The sequence below is a fragment of the Otolemur garnettii genome, unplaced genomic scaffold (genome assembly GCF_000181295.1).
Source record: "Otolemur garnettii isolate 467f Iridium unplaced genomic scaffold, OtoGar3 scaffold00091, whole genome shotgun sequence".
NCBI classification, from domain to species: Eukaryota; Metazoa; Chordata; class Mammalia; order Primates; family Galagidae; genus Otolemur; species Otolemur garnettii.
The window spans coordinates 3,423,242-3,435,754 of NW_003852486.1; the positions used below are offsets into that span (position 1 = coordinate 3,423,242).

General features: G+C 53.9%; 1 protein-coding gene across 1 annotated transcript in view; it reads left to right on the forward strand.

Moving 5' to 3' along the window:
- Positions 1-12,262, forward strand: part of INSRR (insulin receptor related receptor) — a 17,709-nt gene extending 5,447 nt beyond the window's left edge. The window contains exons 3-22 of the mRNA XM_003795235.1: positions 1,070-1,373; positions 1,469-1,611; positions 1,794-1,938; positions 3,398-3,612; positions 3,872-3,998; positions 6,034-6,272; positions 6,657-6,824; positions 6,925-7,120; positions 7,340-7,381; positions 7,471-7,691; positions 7,936-8,072; positions 8,156-8,318; positions 8,509-8,614; positions 9,485-9,537; positions 9,668-9,897; positions 10,656-10,766; positions 10,892-11,051; positions 11,354-11,483; positions 11,621-11,755; positions 12,019-12,262. Of these exons, the coding sequence (XP_003795283.1) occupies positions 1,070-1,373; positions 1,469-1,611; positions 1,794-1,938; positions 3,398-3,612; positions 3,872-3,998; positions 6,034-6,272; positions 6,657-6,824; positions 6,925-7,120; positions 7,340-7,381; positions 7,471-7,691; positions 7,936-8,072; positions 8,156-8,318; positions 8,509-8,614; positions 9,485-9,537; positions 9,668-9,897; positions 10,656-10,766; positions 10,892-11,051; positions 11,354-11,483; positions 11,621-11,755; positions 12,019-12,262 (3,269 nt within the window). The remainder of the gene's footprint in view (positions 1-1,069; positions 1,374-1,468; positions 1,612-1,793; positions 1,939-3,397; positions 3,613-3,871; positions 3,999-6,033; positions 6,273-6,656; positions 6,825-6,924; positions 7,121-7,339; positions 7,382-7,470; positions 7,692-7,935; positions 8,073-8,155; positions 8,319-8,508; positions 8,615-9,484; positions 9,538-9,667; positions 9,898-10,655; positions 10,767-10,891; positions 11,052-11,353; positions 11,484-11,620; positions 11,756-12,018) is intronic.
- The last annotated feature ends 251 nt before the right edge of the window (positions 12,263-12,513 follow it).

The following is a 12,513-nucleotide window of genomic DNA, read 5'->3' on the forward strand; positions in this document are numbered from 1 at the left end:
GGTGGCGGGTTCAAACCCAGCCCTGACCAAACTGCAACAAAAAATAGCCAGGCATTGTGGCAGGGGCCTGTGGTCCCAGCTACTCGGGAGGCTGAGGCAAGAGAATCGCCTAAGCCCAAGAGCTGGAGGTTGCTGTGAGCTGTGACGCCACGGCATGGCACTCTACTGAGGCAATAAAGTGATACTGTCTCTGTAAAAAAAAAAAAAAAATAGATGAGAGGTGGGATCTTCTTTAGGAAACTGCATGAAGAGGAAGCAGAAGAGGGCAGTGGAGAAAAGAGGAGGGTGGAGGAGGGGATGCTTGAAATAGGAGGTAGGGGAGGGAAGCACATCTGGGGTCTCCTGACTTGGAGGTATCCTCTGTTCTGCTCCTGGAGGCCATCTCCCCTCACCCTCTCCCTCTGCGTGAGGCTAGGAGAGTAACCAGATCCCTGCTGTATCAGCTGGCCCAGCTCCCTGACGCCTCCCTGTTGGCTGTAAACACAGCTGCTGCACATCTTCCTATGTGTAGTGTCAACACACCCTGGCTGACCCTCACCCCACCATTGCTTCCACAGACATCAGCTGCCACCATGAAGTTTCTAGGCAATTGAATCCCAGCCCCAAATCCTCCCACTGCTGCTTAGACAACTGCCTGTGAAGGGAGAGGAGTGAAAGAGGCAGGCAGTACAAGCAGGGGTGTGGGTAAAAGGCTGGTAGTGACCCCTCCTTGCCCAGGGCCTGGTCACTCAGGAGAGGCTGGCTGGTTCACCCCGGCATCGTGCCCAGCCATGCTCTGGGAACCAGGACTAGACAGGACAGCAGGTTGGAGAGCAGCACCCCTGATGGACAAGGACATTGCTCTGTTCTAAGTTCTGACACCCCCCAGCTAGGCATTGTGAGAGTTGGGTAGTGCAGACAGGGATGCTGTGATTGTCCTCAAGAGCTCCATCTGAAGGAAACAAAGTCAGCAGCCAGAGCTACCTGCACCTAGAGATTTGGGTACAGATGAGAGTGTTATCCTAGGAGAAATGGGTTGGAGCCAGGACTTGAGACCTGGGTACAGTCTAACACAGTGCTCTGCCAACAGTGTGCCCTTGCCCCCAAGGGGTGGCCTGCACAGTGAGGGGCCAGTGCTGCCATGCCGAATGCCTGGGGGGCTGCAGCCGACCAGAAGACCCTCGTACCTGTGTAGCCTGCCGCCACCTGTACTTCCAGGGTGCCTGTCACCGGGCCTGCCCTCCAGGCACCTACCAGCAAGAGTCCTGGCGCTGTGTCTCAGCAGAGCACTGTGCCAGCCTGCGCTCTGTGCCTGGCCGTGCCTCTACCTTTGGTATTCACCAGGGCAGCTGCCTGGCCCAATGTCCTCCAGGCTTCACTCGTAATGGCAGCAGGTGAGCAGAGTAGGTGGGGGAACCCTGGGAGCAATGAGGAGGCCTCAAGAGGTCTACACTGGTCCAAAGCTGGTGCCATCTGCTCTCCCTGCCAGCATATTCTGCCACAAGTGCGAGGGGCGATGCCCCAAAGAGTGCAAGACAGGCACCAAGACCATTGACTCCATCCAGGCGGCACAGGATCTGGCTGGCTGCACCCACGTGGAAGGGAGCCTCATCCTCAACCTCCGCCAGGGCTGTCAGTACCTACTACCCCTCCTCCCAGCCACACCCCTTGCAGTGACCCCCCCAGGCACCACTTTCCATGGTCCTGGGTCCCAGCCCTGAGGGCTCACCTCCTTTAGGCCCCCTCAACCTCCTTACCCTGTGGACCCCTTACTCCCCTGTCTCCTGCTCCAGCCCTGTCTCTCCTATCCCCAGACAACCTGGAGCCGGAACTGCAGCACAGCCTGGGGCTGGTAGAGACCATCACTGGGTTCCTCAAAATCAAGCATTCCTTTGCCCTTGTGTCCCTGGGCTTTTTCAAGAACCTCAAACTAATCCGGGGAGACTCCATGGTAGATGGGTAAGGGATTAGAATCAGGCCTCTGGCCAACTCCTTCTATTATGCATCCTCCCCAACAATCTCAGAACAGATGTGAAGAGAATGGGCTCTAGAACCAGTTCTGCTACGTAGCTGTGTGACTCTGGGCAGGTTACTTAACTTCTCTGTTCTTCAGTTTTCTCATCTGTAAAATGGGGCTAATATAACATGACTTACTTCTTAGTGCTGTTTTGAATATTACCCAAGTTGTTATGTGTAAAGCACTTAAAACAATGCTGGAACACAGCATATACAATATAAATTATAGTTAATATAATTTAATTTACATGTAAGCATAATTCTTAGCATGTAATCATCTCAGCAAGGCTGAGCAAGGCTGAGCAAGGCTGAGCAAGACTGCCTGGGTTTGAAACTCATTCCCTTCCACCCACCAGGCAAGGCCTACCTTGACTATAATAGAGCCAGAATTTTCAAAATAAAAAAGAATGTTTTGGCTAGGGGAGGTGGCTCACTCCTGTAATCCCAGCAGTCTGAGAGGCCAAGGTGGGAGGATCACTTGAGATCAGGAGTTTGAGACAATCCTGATCAAGAGTGAGAACCCATTTAAACCAAAAATAGAAATAATTAGCCAGGCATGGAGGTGCACACCTATGTTCCCAGCTACTCAGGAGGCTGAGGCAGAAGGATTATTTGAGCCCAGGAATTTAAAGTTTTGGCAAGCAATGATCATGCCACTGCATTCTACCCAGGGTGACAGAGTGACACCTGTCTCAAAAAAAAAAAAAAATTATTTGAAATTACCATCCAGTCAAGTGGTTCTCTGAGGCTTCTCCTGACTCCCACACATTGCTGGACCTTACTGGAGAATAGCCTTAGACAGCAGAATCTGGTATGTAACAGGTACTCAACTAAACCAAGATGAGGGAAGCTGTTGACCCCATTTCACTGATGAGGAAAACAGAGAGTGGGTAACTTGGGGAACATCATACTCCCAGTCAGTGGTTCAGAGTGGGGGAGGGAATGCCCAGTGTTCTTGGTGTGTGCGAATGCCTCCCTGTGATGGGTGTGAGTGAGTGAACACCCTGAGTGCTAAGTGTGAGTAAATGAATGCCTCCGTGTGCTGGGTGTGAGTGAGTGAACGCCCTGAGTGCTAAGTGTGAGTAAATGAATGCCTCCGTGTGCTGGGTGTGAGTGAGTGAACGCCCTGAGTGCTGAGTGTGAGTGAGTGAATGCCTCCCTGTGATGGGTGTGAGTGAGTGAATGCCCTGAGTGCTGAGTGTGAGTGAATGCCTCCCTGTGATAGGTGTAAGTGAATGCCCCCACGTGCTGAATGTGAGTGAGTGAAGACCACCCCGTGTGCTGGGTAAGTGGGCCACTGATGCTCAGCAGAGCCCCTCCAGGAGGAATCCTGTAAGCCACCCCCACTTCCCATGCTGTGCCCCCACCTCCCTGCAGACCACAATCCCCTGGCCTCCCGCAGGAACTACACGCTGTACGTGCTGGACAACCAGAACCTACAGCACCTAGGGTCCTGGGTGGCTGCGGGGCTCACCATTCCTGTGGGCAAGATCTATTTTGCCTTCAACCCCCGCCTCTGCTTGGAGCACATCTACCAACTGGAAGAGGTGACAGGCATGCAAGGTCGGCAAAACAAGGCTGAGATCAACCCCCGCACCAACGGAGACCGCGCCTCGTGTGAGACCCCGGCCCGGGACAGCGAGTATATGCACAAGACACCATCAGAGATGTATCAAGAGATATACAGGAACCCCAGATGCTCACACACTGAAACACACTAGACATGCCCCTGGGCGGGAGGGGTGCTTGGAGGGGGCAGTTTGAGGAGTCCTCTTCAGAGGTAGTATTGGGGATGAAATGCTGAGGGGTTGGGTCAGAGCTCAGGCAGGTGGCAGGCACCATTGAGAGCAGGTGTTCACCCTTCACCCCACTCCAGGCCAGACTCGAACGCTGCGTTTTGTGTCCAACGTGACAGAGGCGGATCGCATCCTGCTCCGCTGGGAGCGCTATGAGCCACTGGAGGCCCGTGACCTGCTCAGCTTCATCGTGTACTACAAGGAGTCGTGAGTACTGGAGCCAGGTCAGACCAGGCCAATTTCCTCAGGACAGCAGGCTCCAGTGGGGCTACCGGAGCCAGAGAGCTGGGATCCCCATGTCACACTCCCTTGTAGGGCCCATGCCTGGCTCTCTCACCTCACTTTGTTCATCACTATGTGCCTCAGTTTCCCCTTGCCAAGTGTAACAGAACAGACAATCAGGGCTTCTGATTGCCCAGGAGAGCCATCCTGCTGGGAAGGCGAGGATAATTAAGCTTCAATTCACTATGCTAATGTTCCATACTCACCACATGCTCCTGCCCCAGCAGCGGTTTGGGGAGTGCCCACTAATTCGGCCAGTTTTATGAGCAGCTCTGCCAGCATTTCATTTAAGCCTGAGGAAGGGAGGAAGCAGGGACCGCTAGGGACCAGCTGCTCTTTTCTTTGGAGAGAATGGACTGACCCTAGCAGGACAGAGAGTGGATACACCACAGGAAGGACATCTCCAAAAACATGGCTAGGAATCAGGAGATATCCTAGGTGACAGGTTGGGAGGGCAGGAGTGAGGAGTACTTGGTCTGTCTATGGTAGAGTGAAGATGGGAGCCATCTGGCTTGAAAACATTTCCTATGAATTATAATTGAGGTCCTAGCTGACCACTAGCTCAGGGCCTGGCCAAAAAGGGCAGAGGAAGAAAGTGGGTGGTAGAAAAACTATTCAAATGGCCAACACTCTCCTAGGCCTCAGTGGTAGATGAAGGTCTCTAGCATAGGGAGCTAGACAGTTTATTATATACAGATCCTGAGCCTCACCCCCACAGATTGTGATTCAGTTAGTCCTGAGTAGGGCCTGAGAATCTGCATTTCTGACAAGCTCTGAGGTGATGCTGAAGCTGCTTGTCTGTTCATGATCCCACTGTAAAGAGCACCAACACGGACTGCAATGTCAGTGGCATTGCAGAGCACACATCGTTCACAGTCTATACAAATACACCACTGTCTCTGGGCTCAAAAGGCAGAGAACTTTGGCAGTCCTTCAAGAAGCTTCCCTAAAACCGCTGGCTTGCAAGTGGCTGTGGTCGTGCTCCCACAGAGGCATACACTGTGGATCCTGGTCCAGCTCTGGTTCTGAGCATACCAGACCAATTCATACCCCACAAGGCACCTGCCCCCACGGCACCCACCCTAAACCTGCTCCCCTACCTGCTGCAGGACTACCCTGCCTCTGAATCCTAACAAGGACGGGCACTTCCAGCTGTGCCTCAAGTTCTCCCACCACCACCCCCTTTGACTTCCCCTCAAGTTTTGTCCCTAGCTTAATGTGAATTCCACCTTGTCCCCTTCCAAAGAAACACCATGAACATCAGTGATGCCCCATTGTCTCCCTGGTCTACTGGTCTGCTTTGATATCTCCCCTAGGGAGCAGACCCCTTCTACCCCTAAAGTCAGTGGTACCTCCCCAAGCCCTGCCCCTGCCCTGGCCTCCGGGAAGTCGGCACTGGTTGCCTCTGGCTCCAATTAATTTCCCTGTGGCAGTGGATATTGGCCTTTTGGGCTTGTAAGCATGTTTGAGAAGCTGCTGAAAGTTAGTAACCCTCTCTCTAGAAAAGCACACATGTGCAAAGCTTTGTTTATAGCCACAGATCTCCAGAGTAGGCCTGGATTAAAGGCTCTACCCCTGGAAAAAGTGGTGTCCTAGTTCTGGTCCCAGACAGCCCACTCTAAGGGATTAGAATAACCTTACTGCTTGGTGTTCATAGGAGAGGGGATTCTTTCATACTCACCTTCTAGTTTTATTCATACAATGCAAGATTTTTAAATAGTAATTGAAACTAAAGCTCATTATGCTAAGGATGAGGAGATATTTCATCACAAATTTGGCTGGTGACACACAGATATTATAGGACCCACAGGGTCTAAACAGATGGCTGGAGTCATGGTTCTGCCTTCATGCATACTGGAAGAAGAATGACTATGACAGTCCTGGGCTACTTAAGAGAGGGAGGTGCTAGAACCTGGGGTTGAGTTGAGCCACCCCTCAGCTCTGGGGATGGGGTGTTCAGCCCATTCCAGAATGCCACTGAGCACGTGGGTCCAGATGCCTGTGGAGCCCAGAGCTGGAACCTCCTAGATGTGGAGCTGCCCCTAAGCCGCACCCAGGATCCAGGGGTGACCCTAGCCCCCCTCAAGCCATGGACACAGTATGCAGTGTTTGTACGGGCCATCACTCTGACCACTGCTGAGGACAGTCCCCATCAAGGAGCCCAGAGTCCCATTGTCTACCTCCGAACCCTTCCTGCAGGTAGGCTGAAGTGTTTGGAGGGGCATTTCAGATGTCTCCAACCTATTGCGAATGAGGGGACCCAAGGACCAGAAACAGAAAAGCTGCAACACTAAACAAGTAGCCCATAAAGGCCAAGAGGCCAGATACTTGAATCTCAGAAAGAATAAAGGGCATTAGCATTGGTTCTAGGGAGGTTCCGGGTGAGGACAGGACAGGGTAAACATTTGAGCAATCTCAAGGGTCTGTGGAGCAGAAGAGGACAGAATGAATGATGCATTCTAGGAAGGAGGGTTGAGAGTTACCTACTATACTGGGAGAAAGGGGGACTGGATTCTCTCTCTGGGTCCAGTATTCAGAAAGGAGACCCACGACTGTTGAGTTGTACCCTGCTCACACCCCCAGCGCCCACTGTGCCCCAAGACGTCATCTCCACGTCCAACTCTTCCTCCCACCTCCTGGTGCGCTGGAAACCACCGACTCATCGCAACGGAAACACTACCTACTACCTGGTGCTGTGGCAGCGGCTGGCGGAGGACAGCGACCTCTACCTCAACGACTACTGCCACCGCGGTGCGCGGGGAGGGGCGGGGGGTGCCCCTGCTGTGGGCCGGCGGTGGGGGCGGGCAGGGGGCCCGCTAATCTAATCGCGGTGTCCCCTGCCTCGGCCCAGGCTTGCGTCTGCCCACCAGCAGCAACGACCCCCGCTTCGACCGCGAAGACGGGGATGCTGAGGCCGAGATGGAGTCTGGCTGCTGCCCTTGCCAACACCCGACTCCGGGTCAGGTCCTGCCCCCGCTGGAGGCGCAAGAGGCCTCGTTTCAGAAGAAGTTTGAAAACTTCCTGCATAATGCCATCACCATACCCAAGTGCGGGGCAGGCAGCGGCTGGGCGGCTTGATGGCGGGCCGATTGGGCGGGGCCGTGAGGGGCGGGGCTGTGGGCAGGAAGGGTGGGGCTACGTGAGAGGGGCTTATTGTCATATTGGTGGGGCTTGGGTTGTGGGTGGATTTGGGAGTGGTGAACCGCTGCAGAAGGCACAAGGGCGCGTTCCACACAGGCCAGACAGGGCTCCCTTGACCTCCCCAGGTCCCCTTGGAAAGTGACGTGGGTCAACAAGAGCTTCCAGAGGTGAGCGGGGGGCGGGGGCGGGGGCGGGGCCGGGAGCCGAGGATGTGGCTCCGGGGCTGGGCGGTGGCTCCTACTCATGCCCTCCCCAGGGACGCAGAGCGGCACCGCCGGGCCACCGAGTCCCTCCGGCTCGGGGGCAACAGCTCGGATTTCGAGATCCAGGAGGACAAGGTGCCCCGAGAGCGAGCGGTGCTGGACGGCCTGCGCCACTTCACAGAGTACCGGATCGACATTCACGCCTGCAACCATGCGGCACACACCGTGGGCTGCAGCGCTGCCACCTTCGTATTTGCGCGCACCATGCCCCACAGTAGGTGACACACACACGCGCACACCTACTTTCACCACGGACCCTAAAGGCCCTGTAGGCTCAGGGCTCTGACTAGCGGGTTTGACCTCCCTCAAACTCCAGAGCCTCGCTTTGCTCTCCCCTCCCAGTTCCCTTAATCTCGTAGCTTCTTTCCCGAAAGCTCCCAGTTCAGCCCAGGTTAGCCTGGGTTTGAACATAAGAGAGGAACTACTTGTGGCACTGCTGCCGATGCCCCCTCCTGCAGGAGAGGCTGATGATATTCCAGGAAAGGTGGCCTGGGAGGCGTCGAGCAAGAGCAGTGTTCTCCTGCGCTGGCTGGAACCACCAGACCCTAACGGACTCATCCTCAAGTATGAAATCAAGTACCGCCGCTTGGGAGAGGTAGGTACCTAGGGAGCCTTCTATTCCAGACCCAGTTTGTGCCTCTATCCCCTTCCTAGACAGCTGTTTTGTGTTACCCTCAGGAAGCCACAGTGCAGTGTGTATCCCGTCTTCGATATGCCAAGTTTGGGGGCGTCCATCTGGCCCTGCTGCCACCGGGAAACTATTCTGCCAGGGTTCGGGCAACCTCACTGGCTGGCAATGGCTCCTGGACAGACAGTGTTGCCTTTTACATCCCTGGCCCAGGTATACAAAGCTCTGCCCCAGACCTGTGTCACTGAGCCCCACCTGGTCCCCACCCCACCACAGGCCCCTCCACCCATCTTTCCCCCATCTGCATCCCTTGGTGTGCAGAGATAAACATCACCTTCCCTGTGACTTCTCCATCTTTGACCCTGCCCTCTGCTACCCTCTGACTCTGTCCTGTGACCTTCAGAGGAAGAAGATGCTGGAGGGCTGCAGGTCCTTGTCACTGTCACCCCTGTGGGCCTGATGCTGCTCATCATTCTTGCTGCCCTTGGTTTCTTCTACAACAAGAAGCGGTAATGATAAATCCTAGCCAGTCCTTCCCCCTCTTCCCTGAGCCCTCATCAGAAGGTCAGTGCAGTTGGAGCAGGAAAAAGCTTTCTAGAGGCAGTAACCTTTCCCCTGAGAATACATGTGGAGACACACCTCTTTTCCAGGGCTAGCCTGGGACTTTCCTACTTTTAGCAATGAAAGTCCCGCATCTTGGGAAACAGTCTAGGCACACTGGGGCTATTGGTCACCACATTCTCAGCTCAAGCTGAGAAATAAAGAAGCTGGTCCTGACCTACCAGGGGGAGAGGAAGTAGACCTCAGGGTATATCCCAAGATGCCTGATGCCACATCCCTTTGTGGCTGGCTATAAAAAGGAAATGGGGACAGGGCCTTGATTAGCTGGGCTCCAGAGACTAGCTGAAAGGGCAGGAGCCCTTATACTCTTGTATCCTTCCTATCCCATCCTGTCAGTTGCCAGGGCTAGGGCCAAGACCAACTTGGAAATAGCTTAGGGCTCACTGGGGTTCACCCTGACCCCAGGGCCGGAAGCATGGTCAATAACTTCCCTCCTTGGCTCAGCCCCATACTCCAAGGCTGGCGGGTTCAAACCTGACCTGGGCCAGCTAAATAACTGCAACAAAAAATAGCCAAGTGTTGTGGCAGGCGCCTGTAGTCCCAGCTAATTGGGAGGCTTAGGCAAGAGAATCGTTTAAGCCCAAGAGCTTGAGGTTGCTATGAGCTGTGATGTCACAGCACTCTACAGAAGGTGGCATAGTGAGACTGTGTCTCAAAAAAAAAAAAAACAACTTCCCTCCTCCATGAAATATCCTTCTGACATTGCTCAATCCTTCCTGAGGACCCTTCCAGTCTAAGCCCGTCATCTTCCATTGCAGAAACAGCACCCTGTATGCCTCTGTGAATCCAGAGTACTTCAGCACCTCTCATAGTAGGTCTGGGGGTGGGTGAACAGGTGGTGTGGGAATGGAGACAAGAAAGGAGAAGCAGACTTCCAGGAAGAAGAGGAGGGAGATATGGGTGGAGGTGCAGCAGAAGACAGCATCCTTGCCTCCTTGCAGTGTACATCCCTGATGAGTGGGAGGTGCCCCGAGAGCAGATCTCCATCATCCGAGAACTGGGCCAGGGTTCTTTTGGGATGGTATATGAAGGGCTGGCACAAGGACTTGAGGCTGGAGAGGAATTCACACCTGTGGCCCTGAAGACAGTGAATGAACTGGCCAGTCCACGAGAACGCATTGAGTTCCTCAAGGAAGCTTCTGTCATGAAGGCATTCAAGTGTCACCATGTGGTAAGGGAGAGAGTCGGGGACATTTTCAGGGTCATAATTAGGGTAAAGGTCATGTGGTAAGAGAGAAAAAGTCAGAATGAGGTTAGAGCACTATAAGGTTAGGACTAGAACTATAGTCAGGATCTTTTTCTTCTTCTTCTTTTTTTTGAGACAGTCTCACTAAGTCGCACTCACTAGAGTGCTGTGGTGTCACAGATCACAGCAACCTCAAACTCTTGGGAGTAAGAGATTCTCTTGCCTCCGCCTCTCAAGTAGCTGGAACTACAGGTGCCTGCCCCAATGCCTGACTATTTTTTTGTTGCAGTTGTTTTCCTGGCCCAGGCCCGGTTCAAACCTGCCACCCTGGTGGTATGTGGCTGGCGCTGTAACCACTGTGCTATGAGCAACAAGCCTTATAGTCAGGATCTTAATTGGAGTAGAGGTCATCGTTGGGGTTGGAGTCAAACAGAGTCATTGTAGGGTCATGTCTAGAGCTAAGATCAGTCATGGTTGAGGGTTAATATTGAGTTTCCAGATCATTACTAGGGTCATGATTGAGATCAAGGTCAAAGTTGAACCAAGTTCATGATTGTGATGATTAGATACAATGAAGGTCATGGGTTAGGATTATTGTTAAGTCGGGACTTCAGTTACATTCATTTGAGATGAGGGTCAGGATTAATGTCCGGGTCAGGTTGTGGTCCCAGCATGTCAAGTTTTTGACTAAATGATTTAAGAGGAGCTAGGTAAACCTGCAGCCAGGCTCTTGTCTGTCCCAGGTGCGTCTCCTGGGAGTGGTGTCTCAGGGCCAGCCAACTCTGGTCATCATGGAGTTAATGACCCGTGGAGACCTCAAGAGCCATCTTCGATCTTTGAGGCCTGAAGCAGAGGTAGGGACCCTGGGTGAAGGGGCTAGGGAGTTAGAGAAGACTTGGACACAGAGGGAGTGGGGGAGTCCTGCTCAGGAGACCAGCATCTAGGTTCTTTCTTCACCAGCCCCCAATCTTGACTCTAGAACAATCCTGGGCTCCCACGGCCAGCACTGAGGGATATGATCCAGATGGCTGGTGAGATTGCAGATGGCATGGCCTACCTCGCTGCCAGCAAGTTTGTGCATCGAGACCTGGCAGCCCGCAACTGCATGGTGTCCCAGGACTTCACTGTCAAGATCGGGGGTACAGAGGGTACCAGGCAGATAAGAGCAGCCTAAAAAGTAGAAAGATTCCCCTAAACTATGTATCAGGACACCTGGGCTTGGCCCATAGTTCTGGCCCCTATAGCCTATGAGAACTTCAGCAAATCACCCCTAGCTTGGCCTTTCTCTTTCAAAGGCAGAGGGGTTTGTATGGGATGGTTTCTGAGGTCCTTTGAGCCTCCACATTCCAGGGTTCTTGGAGACTCTGAAGGTGAGAGGATTGGGAGGATTGGGTATGGCTCTTTTGTCCCAAACCTCCTCCACCCTCACCCTCCCTTCCAGACTTCGGGATGACCCGAGACGTGTATGAGACAGACTATTACCGCAAGGGCGGAAAGGGGCTGCTGCCTGTGCGCTGGATGGCCCCCGAGTCCCTCAAAGACGGGATCTTCACCACTCATTCAGATGTCTGGTAGGGTTTGGATGGGGCAGAGCGCTCTGGGGGTGTAGAAATGGAATGTGGAGAGAAATCTGAGACATTCCCCTTCCTTGGGATACAATGAGCAGTGCGAAGGGTGCTGGGCTCAGGACCTCCCACATGTTCTCCAGGTCTTTCGGTGTGGTACTCTGGGAGATCGTGACCTTGGCTGAACAACCCTACCAAGGCCTGTCTAATGAGCAGGTGCTCAAATTTGTCATGGATGGTGGTGTCCTAGAGAAGCTGGAGGACTGTCCCCTTCAGCTGTGAGTCACCCTACCTGCCCCCCTCCTTATTCCTGCTCTGCCTGCACCCCCAGATTCTGGCCCACCTGCTCTGATGCTTTCACATCTGCTGATCCCCAGCTATGAGCCCCCTAGTCCTGAGCCCCCACTACAGCTCCCATTTACTCCCCTCTAACCCTCCCCACATAATGCCCCATGATCCCCTGCTCCCACTGACTGGCCCTCCCAGTGCAGGAAGCCTAGGGCTCTGGGACCCCTCTGACCCTACTCTCCACACCCGACAGGCAGGAGCTGATGAAACGCTGCTGGCAGCAGAACCCACGTCTGCGCCCAACTTTCACTCACATCCTGGACAGCATACGGGAGGAGCTGAGGCCCTCCTTCCGCCTCCTTTCCTTCTATTACAGCCCAGAGTGCATAGGAGGCCAGAGCTCCCTGATATCCCCTGATGCAGAGCCTGACTCCTCACCAACCCCAACAGGGGTTTCCTCAGACTGCAGCCTTCAAAATGGGGGTCCAGGGCACTGACGGCCATTCCATTCCCAGCTGACTGGCCTCCCATGGGCAGAGAGCAAGGGGCCCAACCTTTCTGACACTGAAATGTCTGGATGTGTCCCCAGCTCCCACTCAAATAGGCAGGGACTGAGGGTGGGGTAGAGATCAGGAGCAGAAAGGGCCATTGGAGCAGTGCCACTATAGGAAAGTTTCTCAGCAGTCTTAGTTCTCCATGGGAAAGCAAGCAGGGTCACAGCGGGAGTGGAGTTCAGGCTATGGACAAA